This window comes from Apteryx rowi, unplaced genomic scaffold (assembly GCF_003343035.1).
Source record: "Apteryx rowi isolate R43461 unplaced genomic scaffold, aptRow1 scaffold_240, whole genome shotgun sequence".
In the NCBI taxonomy this organism is placed as follows: domain Eukaryota; kingdom Metazoa; phylum Chordata; class Aves; order Apterygiformes; family Apterygidae; genus Apteryx; species Apteryx rowi.
The window spans coordinates 891,004-913,325 of NW_020448753.1; the positions used below are offsets into that span (position 1 = coordinate 891,004).

At 35.9% G+C, this 22,322-nt stretch overlaps 1 protein-coding gene across 8 annotated transcripts in view; it reads left to right on the forward strand.

The window, feature by feature from the left end:
• RAF1 (Raf-1 proto-oncogene, serine/threonine kinase) overlaps nucleotides 1–22,322 on the forward strand; it is a 48,057-nt gene that overhangs the window by 16,465 nt on the left and 9,270 nt on the right. For 3 of the 8 annotated variants that reach the window (XM_026066437.1, XM_026066430.1, XM_026066429.1), the window contains 12 exons: nucleotides 2,099–2,293; nucleotides 5,179–5,394; nucleotides 6,249–6,361; nucleotides 7,448–7,550; nucleotides 9,149–9,306; nucleotides 10,290–10,388; nucleotides 11,853–12,006; nucleotides 15,362–15,389; nucleotides 15,479–15,606; nucleotides 16,763–16,880; nucleotides 20,849–20,933; nucleotides 21,919–22,095. In XM_026066437.1, the coding sequence (XP_025922222.1) occupies nucleotides 2,261–2,293; nucleotides 5,179–5,394; nucleotides 6,249–6,361; nucleotides 7,448–7,550; nucleotides 9,149–9,306; nucleotides 10,290–10,388; nucleotides 11,853–12,006; nucleotides 15,362–15,389; nucleotides 15,479–15,606; nucleotides 16,763–16,880; nucleotides 20,849–20,933; nucleotides 21,919–22,095 (1,412 nt within the window). In that variant the 5' untranslated portion in view covers nucleotides 2,099–2,260. Of the gene's footprint in view, nucleotides 1–2,098; nucleotides 2,312–5,178; nucleotides 5,395–6,248; nucleotides 6,362–7,447; nucleotides 7,551–9,148; nucleotides 9,307–10,289; nucleotides 10,389–11,852; nucleotides 12,007–15,361; nucleotides 15,390–15,478; nucleotides 15,607–16,762; nucleotides 16,881–20,848; nucleotides 20,934–21,918; nucleotides 22,096–22,322 lie in introns of all 8 variants that reach the window. The other 5 variants (XM_026066433.1, XM_026066431.1, XM_026066434.1 and 2 more) reach the window with 3 other exon arrangements.

A 22,322-nucleotide genomic window follows, 5' to 3' on the forward strand; every position in this document is an offset into this window, starting at 1 on the left:
AGGTTATGAGACACTGAAAGGTAAGCTATACTGCACATATGCCTTATGTGTTAAGGTGGCCAGAAATGCAGCTGTGTCCTGTGAAATAGTTTGTCTGTCGTCTTTTGCTGTTGTGTTTGCTCTGTGTTCAGTGTATGAAATAGAAACTGTCTATATAATGTTGTGTAATTACATTTTTTTTCTTCAATTCAAAGCTTGTCTAGTGGTTGCCAGGCGCTCTCATTCTCTTACCTGCTGTTTATGTATGCAATGAGCTGTTTGAATTCAAAGTGGATATTTGTGTGTGTGTGTATTTATATAATATGGTTCTCTTTCAAACTGTCTTTACACTAGAAGGCAGTGGAAAGGCGTAAGTTACTTACAGATTACTTCTTAACAGCACAGCTTTTATGACTGTCTCTATTCCACAATAATAATTGATGATAATTTAGAATAAGAGCAGTGACCATGTCCAAGAAGTGAACATGTCTAGTGGCTGCCGCACGTAATAACGAATTTGAAGCGTTCTTGGCTTGAGTGAAGAAGTATTTTGGGGGACCTGGACTGTCTTGTCATCCAGCATGAGGGTTGCCTCTGAATAGTTAGTCATCAGCAAGACAATCAATTTCTGCTCTTTCTTCCATATGACACCCCTTACCTACAGCATGCCCTTGTACCAATGGATACCAAGAGGGGGTTTAGCAGCCTTTCATTACAGATCCCCTGTCTTTCCCCAGGAGACTGTGGACGTCCTGTAACCTTCCCTTTCTTCCTGCCCCTCCGCCTTCAGGCCCACTGCAGGTCTTTGTCCTCCCCAGGCCAGATCTGAGCCAGGCTCTCCTTTTGTCCGGTCAATGATTGCTCCTCCATGGAGCATGCAGGTAGAACCAAATAGCCTTCAGCTTAGGCAGGAAGAAGAGCTAAGGATGTTATCTTAAATAGCAGGGAATATTTTACCTGCTGAGGTAAGGAAGCAAATACTTTCATTTTCGTGAAAAAGAACTCTCAACATCTGTGAGAGAATCCAAGCTGCTGGGGACACAGTCATGAACTACCACCAAAAAGATGGCTGATGAATAACTGCAGCTGCTCACTCAATGAGTATCAGTCTGAAGGAGTGTTTAGAGTGCTGTTGAATATACTGTGTTTCCTTGAGCCAAAGCACTTACTGGAGGCAAAGATCCTAGGAAAGAAAAGGATGTGAATGTATAATCAAAGATATTTGTATCATACAGAGGGCTGATAGCAGTTGCTGTCTTTACCTTTTTGAGCTTGGGTTGTACACACAATTATAAAAACTGTTTCTATGACCTTCTCTGAGTAGGCGCTAATCTTCTGTAGTAGTAGGCCTTTCGTATTTGGAAGGGAGAGTAGGGAGGTTCCTTTTTATTGTATGAAACTTAGCCTTTGTCAAGATGCAAGTTGAATTTTTTGCCACTTCCTGTTTTTTCTTGAGTTCTTTAGGAAATGTTGGCAGCATGTCAAAATATTAAACATTGTTAGATTGTTGTCAGCTTACTTCAACAGTGGCAATAAGGAGCTTTTGATAATTGCCCTGTTATTCCTTATCTCACCTTACTCAGTAGAAGAATCCACTTGAGCTCTTGCCTTCTTGTTTCATCTCATACAGTACCTAGAAGGGTGAAATAGCCCCCCAAAGTTGGGAAGCTAAGAGGAGGAAAGAGAACAAGTTGACTGGATTTCATCTAACCTCCTTATCTAACAATTTATCTCCACTCTGTTTTATTGTTGCTATCTAATTAGTTAATCTTGTGGCTGTCAATATGCATAATAGGGTTTTTGCAACTGTGCATAACTTTTTTCAACTTTCTGATTCATAACAGTAGGAAGTTACATGTGAACTGCTAGATTATTGCACTTGTAGTTGCTTGTGCATGTTGAACTCCATCACATTCATCAAATTTTATCTCCTCTTCTTCCTTTTTCCACAACTTCCCTGTGTTCTCCCACTCCTTGTTCCCCTTTTATATCAGCTGTAAGACTAGTCTCATGTGCTGTAGGTTAATAAAATAAAAATTGAAGTATCTAGCTCCAATTAGATTTTGATTGGGTATTGTGTTCTAAATGTTGTTGACATTTTTAAAAAAATATTTTTCAGCCTTTGAACAATTGAACCTGCACAACTGGAGCTGATGCAGGAATGAGAATGAGTGGCAAGAGGGAAGGAGAGGATGTGTGTATTGTCATTGTATACATTGTTGGTGAAAGAAAGATTCCCGAATGGACCACGAATTGACGAGATCCCTCTGTAACAGAGAATATGGGAGCCCCTCGTGTGGAGTGGAGAATAGAGGCATGTAGTTCGCGATAGGTGTGTTGAGAAAAGTGCCCCTGGCATGTGCTTTGCATAATACAACAAGTTTCAAAGGGGAGCAGGCAGGCAAATGTGCAGAGGCCTTTGAAATACAAGGGAGCATAAGGCTCTTGCAGACTAGTAAGCAAGCCACAAATGTATAAAATGGTTGTGCTATAGATGCAGAAAAATGAGACCTTTTATTTTTCCAGATGAAGTGACACCCAAGTGTCTGTTTCCACACAAAGAGCACAGAGGAAGAACTTTCTTGTACAGGTTGTAGAGTGACGCCTTTCACAATCACAAAGCTTTTGGACCGTTGTGCCAAGAGATTAAGCACAGAACTAGACAGGGCCATCTGATTTGGTTTGAGACCAGTTTGTTAGTAATTTATGATGCAGTTCTGGAACAGGTTAGACTGACTGAAGTTAGCTCTGCTTGCAGTCTTGCCCCTTCACAGCTGCACAAGCAGAACAAATGCTCACCTGATCCTTTGGTGAGCCAGTTCAGGCATTTATACAGTAGAAAGCAATTAGCTTTTTTGTTGAATTTGTTTCTTACTAACTTAGATTAATCCAGTTTGTCCTAGAGCCACAACTTCAGAACAGCGTGCCACTGTTGCAGTACCACGAGCGTAGAATCACTACTACTCTTGCTCTTCCTGGAACCCTTTTAGACCTTTCGTCTAAAGACCGCTTCTGCTTAGTTCATGAAATGTAATATCTGGCATTTTGTGGCTGTGGACTGTAACATTTTAAGAAATACCAAGGGGAGGCAACAAAAGGATAAGAATCCAGTATAAAAATGTGCTTTTTAGACCTTATAGAAATGTCCTGCATACACAGTGTATTAGGGTGGAAAAAAAAAATTACTTCCAGGACAGAAAGTGGCATCAGAAGTAGACTCATTATGATGTTTCTTTATGTGTGGTGGTGTTTCACTTAAATCTGAAACAAATTTAATGTAATTGCTCCTATGAAGATTTTTAGCAGTATTACATGCAGCAGATTGGTTGCATGAATTGAAAGAGATACAATAAATGAGGTAGAGGATTACTAAGGAGGAGAGGATGGATTTTATTCTTGCTTCTGCTACAGAGTTTGCATGCAGTGGGTAGGCACTTCAAACAGCTCAAACCTTTTTCTTTAAGGTTAGTAGTTATATATTTCTTTTCCAGATACTCATCAGAGTCTGTGTAGCAGTGCTGAGTACTTATGAATCTAGCTGAAGCTTGTGGGAGTTGTGCTTTGAGTGAAGCGCATTGAAAAGGTTTATCCTTTAGCGCATCCCAAATCGGATGTTTAACATTAGTGAAGATGTTTTTCCATGAATTCCAGTACTTTAGCTCTTCAACTGTAAAAAAAAAAAAAAAAAGATACCCTCCTCTCTGACATAAGATTGTGAAGATTTGGGGATGGGGGAGCTCTATTTTTTTTTCCTTTTTTTTTTCTTTCTTGGCATAGATGCTGCATAATAGGACCTGAGGAAATCAATTAGGAGGCTCAAATAATTTGCAACAGAGAGTGTACAGGGCCATACACCAAATGATGAAACTTTAACAGATATTGATAGGTGTTCAGTAAAGGAGTGTTTGGTATTATGTACTAAATTAAGTTGTTACTGGTTTCAGGGGAATTGTATTGGTCTGTCCTGTACCATAAAGGGACTGAACTAAGATTGCCTGAAAGACCTTTATTTTGACATTTCCTGACTAACTTGTTTTTTTTTGACTTTGCAGCCTAAATATGACTTTTTCCCTTTCATAAAGATGATCAGGAATATAGATGTTGTGTACAACTTCTGAAGATTAATTTAGCATTAATCTAACATGACAAAAGTAGTGCACTTGCACTGAGTAGTATGAACATAAATTTCTTCCATTTTTATAGAGGGATGCAGTTTCATGGGGAAATAAACTACCATACTTTTCCTTGTTTCATTTATTTTACCTTCTCTCCCCCCCTTTTTTTGAGAGCTTAGTAATGAATCTGGCTACTTGGAAATTTAGCAAAAAAAAAAATTTTTCAAAGTTCAAAACTGTTTCAGATTTTGCTTTTGTTTGGTTTTGAGTAAGATGCTTGTAGTAAAATTTGGGTATCAAATTGCATTGGAGTTGTAATAGTTGGGGAAAAAATGTACTGATACTTGTATCTTTGTACTTGAGTGTGCAAAAGCAGTACTGTGCTGATTTAGAAGTACATAGGGATTTGTGCATGTCTCCATTTGGAGGAGAGATTTAAGCTGAAATGCAGCTGAGTATATACTGCGTGGGTTTTTATTATTATTATTCTTATTTTTGTATAGTTTGTTTGCTGTTTTATAGTACTTACCTTGCGACACTATTAAAACATTCTGTATTTTGCTGTATACTAACAGTATTAAACTTGCTACTCATATTTAAAAAATAATCACCGATAAAATAGAATTTCTTCAATACTTTTTATTAAAAATTTCAATTGGGCCTCTCCTTTTTTAAAATACTGTCCATGGCTTCCAGGCTATATCTAGCTTACAGGACAATTCTCTTGCTAGCTTCTAGCTACCTTCTTGAAGGCTCCTCAGGCATGGATTACCTAAATTAAGATGATGATAAGCTGCTCCTCTGACACCACAGAAGCAGTCGAAGTGGAACTACATGTACGTTGTTGTTGATCTGTGCATGTGCAGAAAGTCAAATGCTTTCAAGACTAAGGCTAATTATGCAGATGGGGGTGAACTGTGTACGTATAGGTCGATCATGTCACAGGGGAGAAGGCAGTGCACAGTTTTCAGATGCTTTCAAAAGAGCCTGTGAGATCTGCTCTGTTAGGAAGAGTGAGTACCACTTCTTTATAGCTGAGGATATTGTAATTTTTCCCTACTCTCCTAATTTTGTTGTTTCTTAGGTTGCATCAATGGAGCACATTCAGGGAGCTTGGAAGACTATCAGTAATGGTTTTGGACTCAAGGATTCTGTCTTCGATGGTCCAAACTGTATTTCACCTACTATTGTCCAGCAGTTTGGTTATCAACGCCGAGCATCTGATGATGGGAAAATATCAGATACTTCCAAAACTAGTAATACCATTCGGGTTTTCTTGCCCAACAAGCAACGCACAGTGGTAAGTCTACGTTACCTGTATGTAAGAAGTCCATTTCTAATGCTGTGTCATGTATCTGGCAATAGAAATGCCGAACTTCGCAAAAAGGTCTTTTTGTGATTAGATAAATTGTTATCAGTTTGTTAATTCTAGAAGATGTATTTTGAAAACAGTATTTCTGTATTTTGAGAGCCTGTATTTTTCTATCTCAGTGCTATGGTTTATCAATACACATGAACAGGATATGTTTCTCAGATATCCAACACTAAAAGACAGTAGTTGGCTGATCTAAATGATGATGCCTATGTGAAGTAAAACATATGATGATTTCTATCACTGTATTCTTCACTTGGATGCCCACAGTGAGTTATGGTAGTTTAAAGCTGAATTGAACTTCTTAGGCGGTGACACTTCTATGAGTTTTTTTGGAACTGAACTTACCAATAGCTTCTTAAATCTTAGTAAAGTTCCTGAAGATCTAATTCAGGCCTTTTTCTTTCCCTTAGGGTAATTCCATTTGCCTGCATTTCTATTACTTTTATAGGCTACCTGCATGTATGAGCGCCATATAAAATTCTGTTTCACAGAAACTTAGTAAATTGTAAAAAAAATTTAAAAGTTATGAAATGGCTTCAAAACTTCCTTTTATAAGCATAAAGTAGTTATGTTTAGGGCAGACAATATGCCTGTCTGACATGCAGTGCACAGCAGTCTGTTGTTACATAATGCAGGGTAATTTTTATTTATTTACTTAGAGTTGTGCAGTTTTACTGGAGCTTCTAAAGAAAAGGAGAAAAAATTGACTTCTTTCCTAAAAAGCTTAATCTGATTCTGCCATCACTCATTAAATTTTTTTTTTTTTCCTTTTGTCACAGGTAAACGTGCGAAATGGGATGACCCTACATGATTGTCTTATGAAGGCGCTTAAAGTAAGAGGTCTCCAGCCAGAATGCTGTGCGGTATTTAGACTTCTTACTGAACCAAAAGGGTAGGGGTCTATAATGTTATATAAGAAACTTTTAACTAGAGGATTTAAAAAATCCTGGTTTTAGAATAGCAGCTTTCTTTCCCTTCTTCTGCTAGTTTCTTTTAAGAGTGCAATTTAGTTATGAAAACCTCTTTATTACTTTCCTTGCTCCTCTAAAGGGCAACTCCTTAAGCTTCCTGCAGTAATACAAAAATTTAATTTTAGTTTCATTTCAAAGCTAAAATAAATATTGAAAACATTCAGAATTGAGGAGGAAACTCGAGTGCTTTTAGTATCTTACAGAGGTGGTTTTTTTTTTTCTTATCATACTCTAGATCAAATAGTATGGTATGCATTCATATCTGAGCTACAAATTTTCTTCTGTGTTCGTAGTTTGTAAATGTCAGTGTTGGTGATTCTTGGCCAACTTGAATGAGGATCTCCTCTGTCCGTTCAGTTCTAAGAGTCTGCAGCCCTCTAGAACTTAACAGTGTTTGGATTTAAATCTCACTTCAGATATTCCTTATTTTTTGTAGGACCGGGGATGCTGCTATTAAATACCAAATGATTCTTTTACAAGCTGAGGGAGTGAAGGTATCTCATGGCGTTAATACATTTAACTTCACACCTCGAAAGGCTTGGGCTTTATGCTCTTTTATGCCTCAGTCATGAGACAATCATTTGTGGGTTTACATTTCTGTGTAATTTGGAGGTCCCAAATAATTTTAATGCTGAAGCACATCATTTGAATTTCATGTCACTTAGTCTGCCATTCATAATTTATTATGTTGTGTTTATAAAGGTATTTCTGTGACTCCACCATAGCTTCTAGATGCCTTATCCTATTTCAGATAATCAATATATATAAATGAATTCTGTGTTCAAACAAACAAAAAAGAGTTGAATTGCTATGGCTTCAAAATTGTTAATTGCTTACAATTTTTTGTTAAAAGTTGCTCAAATACAGCTCATCATAAGAGGTTAGCCCTGCTTCTTTTGTATTTATTTTCAGTTTACTCAAAGTGCACAAAATTTATATTACTGATTAGACTAGACTTTATTTTTTCATCTCCTAAGTAATTTTGCCCTCCCCGCTCTTTCTTACAGTAAAAAAGTACGCCTGGATTGGAATACAGATGCTGCTTCCTTGATCGGAGAGGAACTGCAAGTGGACTTCCTTGATCATGTTCCACTCACTACACACAATTTTGTAAGCTTTTTCTCTTCTGTACTTTAATATAAATTGTATCAGTTGACCCAGATATTCAGTCAAAGAATGTTTTAGGCATTAGGTGCCTTTTGGCTTTCTGAACATGGGGAATTTCAGAAGTGATGATGTGATTCCTTTTTCCCTACCCCCAGTGGCTAAATACCAGTTGACAATGAAATGCTAGAATTTTATTTACAGTAAGTGTTTCCTAGGTGTCAGAAACTTTAAAAGTTCACATTAAGCATATTCATCAAAGTCTAATGATTGCCATTCTTGTTACATGGTCTTGTATGAATGTTTATATTTCTGCAACTGTTGTATTTGGATATCATGGTTTAAAGTTCAGAATTGGGAGATAACTTGTGTTTTAAGTCTCTGGTTCATAAGTAAATACATGCTGAATAGCTTGGTAGCCTTGTGGAGCTTTAACCAATTGTACTGAATGTACAGGAGTGCTGTTAGTTCTGCAAGTTCATGATGTCGCTTTGTAATCTAATGCTGTCTTGCAATTTGCTGAGGGTAGAGAAGGCTAATAAATACTTTTAGCTCTATTTTGTGTGATTTTTAATTTATGTAGGGGGAGGCAAAGCAAGATGCACATAAGTAGAAGATGAGAACAATCATAAGAATTCCTACTGGTTTTTTTATTTATTCTTTTTGTATGAAGAGATAATGCCGAACTCTAGCAGTTACACCTTGTGCTATTTTATTCTCCCTACAAGGGAACTCCATTGCTATATTCTAGCCTATTTGTTGTTTTGACCCAGAAATACATTGTGGCAAGACTAAAGGATAATTACTTACATCCATTAGAGAAGTTAGGAATGATTTACACAAAGCCCAAAGTAGCTTTGCTTCTGCTCTGCAGTTTTAAGAAACTACAAATGCGTTTGTCTGCAGCTGGTCACCAAAAAAGCAATAATTGCTCTCTGCATCTGGAAGAGGCTCAGATTTGGAGCTCTGGAGGAGGGAACACTTTGGTTCATTTTTATTTATTTATATATATATGTGTGTGTGTGTGTATGTGTGTGTATATATATATGTATATGTATGTATATATTTATATTTATATATTTTACTTTCAGAAGCTTTGGCAAAACATGTCATTTAAAAATAGTAGTATTTCCTTAAACTGTTTTACTTACTAAAGAATTTTTCTATTTTTCTTGTGCAAGAGGTATTATTCATGCATAAACTCACAGCAAACACTTTGATTAGTAGAAAATTAGGTAGTTCATATGATCTGATCCGCTTTCAGTTTTATTAAAAACAAAAAACCAAAGAAACTCTTCTTCTCACCCCCCCCACCCCCCAAGCTGACTCCTCTTACTAGGCATAAGATGGTGGAATACACTTTACATTTTTTGTTAAATGATCAGGTGAACCATGCCTTAAATATTTGTAAGCTTTTCATTGTTTCCAGCTGAACTGGAAATACGTGCAAGAATACTCAAGCGTGGCTTTAAGTTTAGTAACATCTTGGGGGCATTGATAACTTTTATTTGCTATTTAACTATTTATGTCAAGCTTTAAAGATGTTCGTTTCAGCTAATTAAGAGAGCTAGTAGCTTGAGTTAATCATGTAATGTCTTTTTTAGGCTCGGAAGACATTTCTAAAGCTTGCATTTTGTGACATCTGCCAGAAGTTCCTGCTAAATGGATTTCGGTGTCAGACATGTGGTTACAAATTCCACGAACACTGCAGCACTAAAGTTCCAACCATGTGTGTTGACTGGAGCAATATCAGGCAACTCTTGTAAGGACAATTCCTTTTTAGTATCAATAGTAATTTTCCATGACAGAAGAGCATCAGTTTTTTATCTCTAATAGTAGAGATGAATTTGGATTGTTGAGAAGCGTAATCACTTTCATGAATACAGAGAACTTCATGAAACAGCCAGCAATGACTGTCTATGCCCAGATGACGAAGGCCGTTTACATTACATGCATTTTGTTCTTGCTGTAAATTTAATGCTCTGGGACAAGCTAACAAAGAGATCTTGAAAGATGAGGCAATTGCTGTAGTGCTGTTTTGTTTCAACATAGGAAGACACAGTAATTCCTCTTACATACTACTTCTCTTAGAAGGGGAAATGAAGCTAATGATTTGGTTGATCTTTAGCTATTGGAAAAATGTGTGTTTCAGAATGACCACAACTTTTTTCACTTTGAAAATAAATGTAACTCTGAGAAAAGTGATAAAGGGTAATATATTTCCACTATTGATTAGAGGGAAAGTTCAAAATCATTATGCTGGAAGTCCAGTTACGCAAAAGTACTAAAACCTATAATTGAAATGTCAGTGATTTTAAATACGTCTTAATTAGTGATTGTGTTTTTCTAACTAAATTTAGTCTCATAGTTATACATTTTCTAATACGGACCAGTCATCAGAGGTGTAGGATGTATTGTGTCATTTTGTGCTATCTGGGTTTACTAGAACTTAGTAAGTTTGGTCTAGAAAACTCTGCTAGGAAAATCAGAAACCGAATGTAAACAAGATTTGTGTCTTCAGTCTTTAAATTCAGAAATAACTCAAGAAAATTTCCTTTGGGAGTCTGCAGACATAGTTTTTTAGTCATATCACACACAGAGTAAAAAAAACTATACAAAGACAGAGCCATGTTCATGAAGTTAATTATAATGAAAGAAACAGCCCTTTAAATTCTCAGCTTCAACAGCATTGTACAGGAGGTAGTGTAGCAGTTGAAATTGTAATTGTTTTTGTTGATATTTCAGATTGTTCCCAAATTCAAATATCAGTGACAGTGGTGTCCCTGCACTACCTCCCTTGACAATGAGACGGATGCGGGAGTCTGTCTCCCGGATACCTGTTAGGTAAGCTAGTATTTCCTGTCATTTCTGTTTTGGGAAATACAGTTGTTTAAAAACAGAAAATCAAAACACCCCCAACTCCTCAAAAGTAGAGCAATCACATAGAACATCGGGATGAATGTGCAAGAAGGCAACACCACTTCATCATAGATATGTGATATCCTTTCTTGTTCTTAGATTCAAGCAAAACATTCATTTGGGGTTTTATAGTTTTAGTTTTTAATCTTAAGATTTTAAGTGAGGTTATTAAAGGTTTTTTGGAGACCTTTGTTTTCCTGCCTAAGAAAATTCAAGGCTTCCTTTGATATTGTGCTAATTAGTTTTATATTTCATCTGATCAGGTAGTATATATGTAAAGGTTTGACTCATTTGTTTTGCATGACCTGAATGCATAAACTAAAATAGTGTTCTAATGTTATGACTACAAATTGGAGCTTAAAGAGAGAATAGTGGGAACTGTGAAAATATGCTCCTCTTAAAGGAAATTCTGAGACTTAAAGTTCCTGTGGATTTAAATGCTAAAATAAGTTGTTTCCCTTTTGAAGGGGCCTGTCTTCTGATCCTAATTTGTGCCTGTATTCTTTTCTTGAAATTCTAGAGCCTGAAGAGGGCAGGCCATCTTTTGTTTTTTCTACATCCTTTTGACAAATGTTTGCCTATTCAGGAATGAGGCACAGAGCACGTAGCTGACCTGTAAATGATTTTATTTATTCATGTATTTTAGGGGGAACTGCATCAGTAGTTGATCTTATGTTCTCTTTGCCATCTTACTCTATTTCCAGTGTTGTTGAACAGTGATTTATTAACTTCATATTCTTTTAAGCTTTTTGTGAAGGCTGGCTGACTTCAGCTAAGCTACTTGTGTGATTTGGGGTAAATAGGGTTGACTGGCCTTAGCTGTGATTTATAGCTCTGCTTGAATTGGATTTTACAGTGTTGGCCTCCTTCTAACTGCTATTGGGTTTCATGACTTCCTTGCTGGCTGTTCTGTGTGAACCATTGAACAGTCTTGCAAATCTTTACAAACTTAGGGCTTAGCAGTAAAAGTAGCTTTTAAGCTATGCATTTAATAGGCTTGAAATGAGGGGGTTGTTTAAATTTTGCAGACCTGAATTAATCGAGCAGAGAGAGTATTTTATCAGTATCTTAAATGTGATTTGATAGGGATTGAGGCAAACCATGGCAATTTTTTTTAATGGCAGAAATGCAGAATACTGTTAAAGATACCAGGCAGGTATGTTGACTGTCAAAATCCTACTTCAGATTTTTAAATTTATTTCTAAGTTAAACTGGGCATGATTTAGCTGACCAAATAGTTTAGTTGGCAAATAATCCTCACTTGTCCTCTCTTTGGAATTCTGTGTATATTGCTCTTGGACAGGATGCATTGAATGGTATTTTTCAACTGCTACAGGAGGAAAAAAATACATAACCATAACTTTCCCTTTCTCTCTCTTCCCTTCTCAGTTCCCAGCACAGGTATTCTACACCTCATGCCTTCACATTCAACGCATCGAATCCTTCCTCTGAGGGCTCCCTTTCCCAAAGACAGCGATCTACATCCACACCAAATGTCCATATGGTTAGCACTACAGTGCCTGTAGACAGCAGGATAATTGAGGTAATATTGCTGGGGGGAATAGTAGGCAGTTAAACTAAAATTGCAGCTAGCTACCTAATAGTTACTGGTTGTTGTTTTTTTTAAATTTAGTTTGCTTCTGCAATTTGCATAATGTTTTCCTTAGTTGGCTAACTGATGAAGAATATAGATGAGATGTTTGCCCACAAAGTTAGTAGTTCTTTCATGCAGTCTTTATCACCTTTGCTAAAGTTCTAGGTAGATCTTGGTGCCCGTTCTTTGTAAAGATGTGCGGGATCTTAACACTCGAAAGTTTAACAGATCTGGAAAAAAATCAGTTTTGCTGAAGAAATACTTACTGTTGGGCATATCTAAAATGTTCTTTGAAACTTGCATCTGGACTTATTCTAGGGGTTTTTTGTTTATTTTAAATCTGACTGGAGGTACTGTAAGTCCACATGTAGTTCTCAGGGTCTGAATAATGAAATCAGCTTACTGGCAGTTGTGCATTACATCCATATGCTTGCATGGTAAAGCCACCTTTGTCTGAGATCTTTTTTTCTGCTGTTACTTGCTTCCAAGCTTCTATTTATTTATTTATTTGTTTTCTCTCCTTAGACTGGCAGTAGTGAGGGACAATTTTTTGAAATCAGGCCTAAAGGAGAAGGGTGGGGCTTTTTTTGTTTTGTGTGTGTGTGTTTGTTTGTTTTTGAGATAACAAAATAAGGAGTGGTTTGCAGGAAAGCCTTGCAGAAACAGTGCTGAACTGCAGGACTGTAGAGAGAGCAGTGGAGCAGTGTTTGTTTTTTTGCTGTGGGATAGTTCAGAAACTCTTAAGCCAAACAAAATCCTTACACTGCTGAGCTTACTTGCTTCTTCAGCTGGTAGTTTATAAGCTTTATAGCCTATCTGAAATGTGCCAGAGAAGTCCTTGGGACCTTTGGTGGAGCAGAAGTAAAGTGCATTGCAGCACTATGAAGCTTTCTTGGAATAGAAGCTCTGTGTCAGCCAAGTTTCGCAGGGCAAGATACCCGTCCCTTCTCTCGTTTTCTTAGGCTTGCCGCCTGCTTTTTTTACTTCAGAAACCTTCTGGCTGATGATGTTTTATGGCATGAGAAAAATCATGAAACCTTCCAGAAGGAGAATATTAAGTTCTATAGTGTGGTGAGCTTTTAAGGAGACATTTATTTTCTTTATACTTCATGTATAGCAGTAAAGAAATGCTTTCTACTCTGCCCTTCTCAATATCATAGGGGACTGAATGGAAGTAGCTGTCCTGTCTTAGAGGCAATAGCTGCTTTTCCAAAAGGGTTAAAAAAAGAAAGAAAGAAAGTACTAAATACTTTCTAGTAGGATATGAAAAAGACCATCTTAATAAAGCGATTTACCGAAGTATGGATACTAAATGGAGTTTTAGGCTTGAAGAGGGATACTTTGTAAGTTTTGCTGCACTTAATTATCGTATAGCAAACAAATTAGGTTACTTCTCCTTTCATTTATCCTAACACTTAATTTAAAAAATTTTTTTTATACTCCCTCTGTTCTTTTCTTTTCTTTTATCTGTTACTGTGTTGGCCTAGAATAACAGCCTGAATGCTTCTCCCAGTTCCTGGTGCAGACGATTTTGTTTGAGGGGAAGAGTAGGTATTTTCTTGGTGCCTCTTGCTTTCTTGTGATTAACAGGATTGCTGTAACTTGTAAGCCATGGCAGTGTCCACATGAAATGTTTAATCTGGAGTTGATTTAATGAAAATCTGTATGGCATGTTTATACTTAAATGTTGAGAACACTAATTGGAAGAGGCAGATCGATAGAGTAGCTTCATTTCTAATTTAACTGGATGAATCCATACTGCTACAAAATTTGTTTGATGGTGTGAACTTGAATAGGCTTGGGTTAGAGAGATGTATTTGGTCATACAGTTTTTAAAGTAAAACCATCTCAAACATCTATTGTGTAACCTTTTTCCTCTGGAAATTATTTAGTTGAATGTAACTGTATGAAAACCTAGATTAAAAACATGATGTACTATCTTTACTTCACATCAAAGCAAAGATGACAGGCTACAGCACTCGTGTATGTATTATATGTGTTGTAAGAACAACTCCGAAGAACATTGATTTCATTTGCTATAGGATTCAAAAAAAAGGAAATGGTCTTTAACTTAGGATCAAAGTGCAACAAAAATACTTTTTTTTTTTTCTTAAAATATGTAAGAATTACATATATATAAGTATGAGAACAATTTAAAATTACTTAGTGATTCTTTACCAGCTCACGTGAAGAAAGCTAAATTCCCAGGCTGATGTAGAAAAAAAGATCGTTTATTGTTAATGCAGGTTTTAAAAAAGATTTTTATTGCCTTTAAAAAGGACAAAATTAATAACTTGCAAAAGTTCTTCATAGCTTATGCCGATTTTAATCCACTCGGGTACACAGTAGAGGAACTCTGGACAAGTACTGTAGTATATAGATTCAAGCCTGGGAGAATGTAATTAACTAGCTAAAATGGTGTATTTCATAAATGAAACTTTATAATAAGGGATAATCTGGGTTATTTTGAGGACTTTATGGTGGAATGTAGACTTGTTCTGTCCTCCTGTGAAATCTTTAATTTATTATACTAATTAGTTAGAAAGTTTGAATTGACTTCCATTAACATTTACAGTATTTAACATTTCTGTAGTGCATGTTCTTGCTTTGTACTTATACAGTACCTGGATATTTTACCTTTCCTGTATGTACTTTGGGATAATACATAGCAGGTGAGAAAAGTTGTAAAGTTATGTTTGTGAGAGCTTAGTTTATCTTGTGCATGGCTGTAGAATTGTGTTGTAAAGTGCCTGTGGCATGAGGTGAGTGTTGTTGCACTGTACCGACTGGTGAATTATGTAAGGACATTTAAAGAAAAGCAAGTTCAAAGTAGTGCAGTATGGATATTTCTAAACATATACTGACTTGGAGTAGTTTAGGGGCTTTTAAAAGTTCTCCTGTTGTAACCCAGAAACCTCTTTGAAAATTTGTCCCCTGGAGATACAGGACCATCACAGAAGCTATGCTCAAATCTGAAATACAAGCATGTACGACCATGCAATGGTGGGAATGCAGACAGTACTTCTGGTGTTTTTTCCTGTTCTGTGTCTTTTTTTTAAATACCTTTTAATATGCTTTGAATATTTAAGTATGTTGTAAGAATTCACAAATTGCATGTTTTCTAGCAAATAGGTTTCTTGTGACTTGAAAATAACCAAGCCAACATCTTTTCGAGGGTATTGATCAATAATACTGTATCACACGTGACCAAAACTGTCAAGAGCTATTTCAACACAACTATTTCTGGTTGTTCCCTTGTATGTTTTCATATATTTATTAAATTTATTTATCTTCTCTGTTTTAGGATGCAATTCGAAGCCATAGTGAATCAGGTATGGTTTCCAAAAATAAAATAATGTATAATATTATTTTGTGTTTATTTTTTGGTTCATAACTTTTTTCTTCTGTTTTTATATTTAAGCCTCACCCTCTGCTCTGTCTGGAAGTCCTAACAATATGAGTCCAACTGGCTGGTCTCAGCCCAAAACCCCAGTCCCAGCCCAAAGAGAGAGAGCCCCTGGATCTAATACGCAAGAAAAAAACAAAATTGTAAGTACTGTAGTATTTATTGTTTAAATTTTAAACTTGAATGGGAGTAATGGAATATTAGGACAAATTTCTGTATTTAAAGGTCAATAAAATTTGATGGTAAACTTCTTGGATTACTCTGTACTTTGTGTATGTAGTAATGATAGAATTTTAACTAACTTAGGGAAGATAGCATTATTGCCTTGCATTTTAAATCCCCAGACCAAAGTGTAGGGTTGAAAATGAATTTCAGACACTAATTTAAAATTATTTTTCAGTACAGATTTGAGCATTATCTTTCTAAATTTTTAGGTGCTATATCTTTTTTTATTCTTTTTTTTTTAACATGATATTTTTAAAATTGGCTTTGTTATCCACATTTGAACTATATTGCTATAGCTTTTTTAGGAAATGATATTGACAACGTCAGCTTCATTTTGGTAGTAAAGTTGTCAAAATGTCTCAGGGAAAAGTAAATTTAACAGAATGCAAGCCGTCACTTGAACTTAAAAAATAAAAAAAATAGCAGTGAGTAGTATCTGGAGTTTCTTGAAGGCTTATAAAATGTAGAAATGGAAATGTAATTGCTCAGTAGGAGTCACAGCTGTAAATCACAGACATTTGAGAATTCTGCTTATATATTTTTGGTTTATTGCTTTTAAATACGTAAATGAATTCTTGAATTTGAGTATTGTAATTTAAAAAAAAAATCAGTAAGTTTCTTAAATATTTCAGATGTTTTCAAATACTTAATTTTAAAAAACCCTAATTACTTAGTCTTTGAAGACCGAAGGTCAGGGGTTTAAATTTCTAGCACAAAACTTGATGATAGCTTCATAACATCCAAGAAAATGTTTTGTCTTTTTCTTTCCTGCAAAAATTTTCAGTTTGGGGAAATAATAGAATGGTATTCTGGGGGGGAAAAAAGCTTTGAGAAAAAATTAAGAGCATGTGTTTCTTTGGTATCAATTAACATTTCTCCCTCAGTTCCTGGTGTCTTGTCAGTGTGTTGTGTTGTCCCCCCCCCCGATTACAGAACAAAACCTTCAAGGTTTCGGTGCATCTTAAGGTCGCATGAATGAAGTTATTTCATTCTTGGTGTAAAACTTATATGCCTGTGCAACCTAAATGTATATATTTGATTGGCATAACTTTAAGTATTTAATTTTTGTTCCAGAGGCCTCGTGGACAAAGAGATTCCAGTTATTATTGGGAAATCGAAGCAAGTGAAGTCATGCTTTCTACCAGAATAGGGTCAGGTTCTTTTGGAACGGTTTACAAAGGCAAATGGCATGGTAAGTACTTAACAAGCGTTACTGTCTTCTGAAAACATTGATACTGTAAAAAAACAGCAATCCAGAAAAAGGTAAAACTGTTGTAGCGGTGCTGTGTGCTTATCTACAACTGAAATTACTAGGTGAGAAATATTAATTTGCTAATTTTAGTAGTGAGAAAATTAAGGCAAAGAGAAGGTTTGACAGAGCAGATGTCAAAATCTGAATCTCTTAACTGCCACAGATTTCCATGTTTGGTAAAGTGGAGCCAATATTATTTTCTTTAATACAATGTTCTGCAACAGCTTATTTTCTGAAAAAGATGTTTACTTTTCACTAATAGAATTTTGGCTGAAAAATTTCAAAGCTTGTTGTTAAATTATTATTTTAATAATCTGTGATTTAATTAGCATACCCATATTTATGGTGGCAGTGAAAGAAAATGAGCATAAATTGCTTGTACTGTGGAGTATTTCTAAGGAAAAAATGGTTGATGTGAGAATTTGATAGATAAAATTATCTGGAATAGTTTCAAAAGAGCCACATCGAAGAATTACAGAATTGTGCCCCAAATTCAGGGCTTCTGATTTAGACACAAACACACATACACCCCCCTTCGGGCTCTAATATAAGTAGCATTGTTGTTGTAAGATAAGCTGAAAAAGAAAAATCAGCAGACTTGGCTCCTCCTCCACCCTCTATTTTTAAAGCACAAATACTTGTATGTCTTAGAGCCCAAATACTGTCAACATCAGTGGAAGGACTATTCTTATGCTAAAGGTAATGCTCGTGAACAGTTAAACTGATTTTTATTATACAACTGAAATGAAACACAGAAACTAAAGAAAAAACAGATTGAGTAAGATTTAACTATATGAAGTAGTGAATGTGAATTTTAATATTTGTTTTCCTTAAAAATTTACTACTGCTCTTCACATATCAAGAACTTCAGTGTGTTCAATAGGAAATGCATGCAGCTACAGATTTACAAAGCACCTTCAGTTGTGTGCGCACAAAATGGCTGTTTGTATAGCTGTCAACTATTTTGATGTTGTAGTTGTGGTAACCGTATGTAGTTCTCCTGATTTCCCAGGAAGGTCAAAGTTAAATTATCAAAAGATAACAGCCTAATCTGATTTTATAAATTCTAAATTAATGTCAGTGTTTTAACTATTTAACTGAACATATGTCCCCTATCCCTCACCTCCCCATTGATGACTTTCTGGTAAAAGAAAAATTTCTAGAAGAGCTTTTTATTTTTATTTTTTTTAACCATCATATAGCTGTGTGATCTTAAAAGATTTGAAGGTTTATTTTTCTCACAAATCTTTTCTGTTTAGAATTGAAGAAAGATTTCTTTGTAGTAACCCCTTCTGATAGTATAAATGCAGCAATCAAAACGTCTCAGTGACGCTAAATGGAATTAATTGAAGCGGGCAGATTGCTGCAGACTTGAGTAGAAATTCTAGATGATGCTAGAGGTGTCACGTTTCCAAACATGCCCAACTGTGAGGGGCTATCTCCAATGAACCTTTGGAGCACTTGTGGAAGGACTGTTAATGAGGCCGTGTACATTAACTGTATGCAAACCATATTAGGTTTCTAGTAAGCTTCCCTGACTTAGTCCTCCAAAGTGGAGGTGACATTGATAGCGTCAAGGACAGTCTTACTCTGAGGAGTGCGTGTCTCACTGAACAGGTATCTTGCACTTCCGTATTTTTCCAGATTGTTCTGATGGTTAAGTACTAATTTTGATATTTGCAACGCTTCTGTTACAGACCCCCTTTGGATCCTGTAGTGTCCTGTAGCATGCTTCTAAATTTAAAAGGAGGAAAGAGAACCAAGGCAGTTTAAATGGGTTGGAAGACTACCTATCATAAACACTCACATTTCCCCCTTGACCCTGGTAATCAGTTCTAGGTTTTTGGTGGTTGGGGGGGGGGTGGAAGATGATTGTCTTCAGATTGCGGCTAAAAAAACAAGTGCTGTTGTGTTTTTATTTCTGTAGAGAAAACTGCTTGGGGAATGCATCAGGCCTACGAAAATGTGGCAGCTGACTCAATAAAAACAGCGCATTTTTCACCTGTTAGGTTAAAAACATCTCTTAATCAATGGAGCAAATATCATAGTGGAGAATGCATTGAAAAATAATCTGAATACGTTTGGCTTGTAATCGGCGAATGCTGCATCTTTGCCTGTCTTGGCATAGCTCGTAGCAATTTACTTTAAACTCTTGCTAAACAAAAAATTTTCAAGTACTGATAAATCATCTGTTGGTCTCATATTGTATATCAACACAGTTGTGGTAGTAATTGGCTAATTTAAAGCCTGATTTTAGTAGCCATGTGAAAATGTAGCCTTTCTATCAGTTACGTTCTGTTGTTTTAGTGTGTAAGTAGAGATCTGTAAGTTGAAAATCTGAGATCATTCTCTTTAGGAAGATCATAAGGGATGAAACAGGAAGAATACTATACTTACTGAAGTTAAAGACGACTATAAATGCATAATAATGTATTCAATATTTGTGCATCTTTGTGACTTCAGATTACACAGCAAATTAAGCAACTGTGGTAACTGCACTGGAAGATACTGCAGTTCACTCGGGGTACTTTCTCTGAAACTTTCAGTTATTGACTTGCATATCCTTTTTGTAGTCTGTTTGCCACAGCGTTGGTTGGTGGGGGTTTTTTTGTTTTTGTTGTTATTCCTATTGTATTCAGTTGCTCATTGTAGTAGAGAGCCATACTAACATATTTTCACATATATTTTTGAAAAGAGACTATCTAAGAAGAAAATAATTGGCAACTGTAGTAGCAGAGAAGTCTGTCATACTAGAGATTTATTAATGTAGGTGATGGATCAATAATTCTAAGTGGCAGCAGCCTTTAAACTATGGAATAAGCCTATTTTGGATTATAGCATCTCTCAGATCTATTGTTTTACTCGCCTGAGGACTAAGATCGAAGTGTCAGGTTTTCTAAGCTCCTTTTACCTTTCCGATACAGTGTCAAGACACGTTTATCCCTCTCTTGAACTTTAAAATGTTCTGTCCATCCTTAGTTAAAAAGAATGTGCTGTTTCCTCCTTTCCCTGGGGAGTTTGTGGGTGCTGCTGTTAGTGCTTTCTACTCCTGTGAGAACAGTCAGCTTCATTTCACTATTGTACCTTTTCGGGTTGGTGCAACTCTTCTGTCTTTGGAGCGTGCACTGTAAAGCTGTGTGCAGCTTTTCTCTGCACAGTCTAAGCGGGTCGCACTGAGTCATCCTACGTTCTTCTCTATTACCCTTTCACAGATACTGAAATCTAAAACATTGACACCAAAAGCAGTTCAACTGAAACTTTTTGAGTAAAATTTTATAATGTATCAGCTTAAAGAACAGTAAGACATTTCACTTTCCTTATTTCCCAAAAATATTAAAATTAGTTATGTGCCTGTCTTTTTTTGGAGGAGCTATTCATTGATAAAATACTTCTCCCTCTCATTCCTGAAACTCACCAGTGCTTCAGTCGGGAAGGTGTTTTAATGTTAGAGCTGGATAGCTAAGGGAAAGCAATGAGATGGATCAGTTTGTTACTGGAAGCTGAGAGAGTCTGATGTGACTTGTGCCTGAAACAGTGTGCTGAGAATGCAGTTACCCAGTAATACCTTCCATTTAAACAACTATGACTGCTGCTGTTAGGATTTTAGACCTTCAATTTCAATGAAAGGTATATGTGTAAATCTAGTCATCTATAGCTGTTTTAAAAAAAAAAAAGGGGGGGGGGAAGGGAAGACATGTGAATCATGACTTCTTCATTAGCTACAAAGTCACATAAATTAATTGCTTGGTACTGCAGAAGTTTATATTTCTGCAGAAAAATCTTAACCTCTGTACAAATTACGAGGGATGTACTGTGCAGAAATTAGGGATTTTAAGTAAAAAGTGTATTAATGTTGTTTTGCAAAACAGTTGAATTTTTAGTAACTTTTATGGTAAATGTATTTTCAGGGGACGTAGCAGTGAAGATATTAAAGGTTGTAGATCCAACCCCAGAACAGTTCCAGGCTTTCAGAAATGAAGTGGCTGTATTAAGGTTGGTAGCGTCTTTGCTAAATTTTGATATTCAAAGGCACTGCATTTGAATATTTCTCTTTCTTGCTATCTTGCCCTGTATATTGCGCTTCACAGAAGCAAAAACAGATGTCCAGAGAGGAAGAATAAAAAAGAGATCATACAATGATACTTTTGAATACTGTTATAGAACTAAGAGACACCAGTCATAATTCAGAGTATTTCAGTGGTTCTTCACTATATTTCAAAGTCTTCAGATAAATAATACTAACTTCCATAATCCTCCAGGTCACACTTGGCATGCAATAAAAGATGGAGATAAGTAAATTCTGCCATAATTGTCATTGCTAGACAGAATACTTGAACTGTGCCTTTTTAAATTGTAGCATAATTCCTTTTTCAAAATCTATTCTCTGATCCATGTAACTGTTTTCTGGTTTCAAATACTGTTCCTGTAATACCCAGTTAACTATCTATAATGTTAAAACTGAATCCTTGAACTGAACCGGTTAGAGTATATAAAAATTAGTCTCATGTGTTAATTCCTTTACAGTATATAATTACTATTGCTATCAGGATTTAGTCTTCCATCTAAAGTTGTCACTTTTTCAAGCTGTCAGGGTGATTTCTGTTAACCTGCTCGCTTAAACCTTGACTGTTAGTAATTTCAAAAAGCCTGAATTTTCATGACGTCATTCTTTTAAAAGAAAAGTAATAGTAGGGTGGTTTTAAATAACTTCCTAAACAAAAGTATTTTCATTAAAAAGCAGAGAATCAGCTGATCTCTATTTAAAAAATAGCAATTAACTACTGTGGCATTTTTTTGTTATTTTTAAAAATGAACTTTACACACGCATCCACATATTTCATAATTCATTTTGCAAGAAACTTTTATTTTTGGACTCAAAAGCTGAAACATGTTCCTTTATTTGGGAATGAATGTTTCAAAGAACTTTAAAATGTCTTTTATAAAAATACTAATTTCTCTTTCTACTACTATTTATTAGGAAGACTCGGCATGTTAATATTTTGCTCTTTATGGGCTACATGACGAAAGATAATCTGGCTATTGTTACACAGTGGTGTGAAGGAAGCAGTCTGTATAAACACCTGCATGTTCAAGAGACCAAGTTCCAAATGTTCCAGCTCATTGATATTGCCCGGCAGACAGCACAGGGAATGGAGTGAGTACGATAAACAATGGTGGCTATTTTAATCTCTTGGAATGATGTTCCCCCTTTTCCCTCCTTCTCCCCCTCCCAACCCTAAGACACAGAGTTATTGCTTTAAAAGAATAATGGGTAATGAAAAGGTGTCAATATGGTACACAGAATAAGGAGTTAATGTCTGAATGTTTGAATAAATTTTCAGAACTTTTTAAATACTATTTAAATCTTTGTTACATAGATCT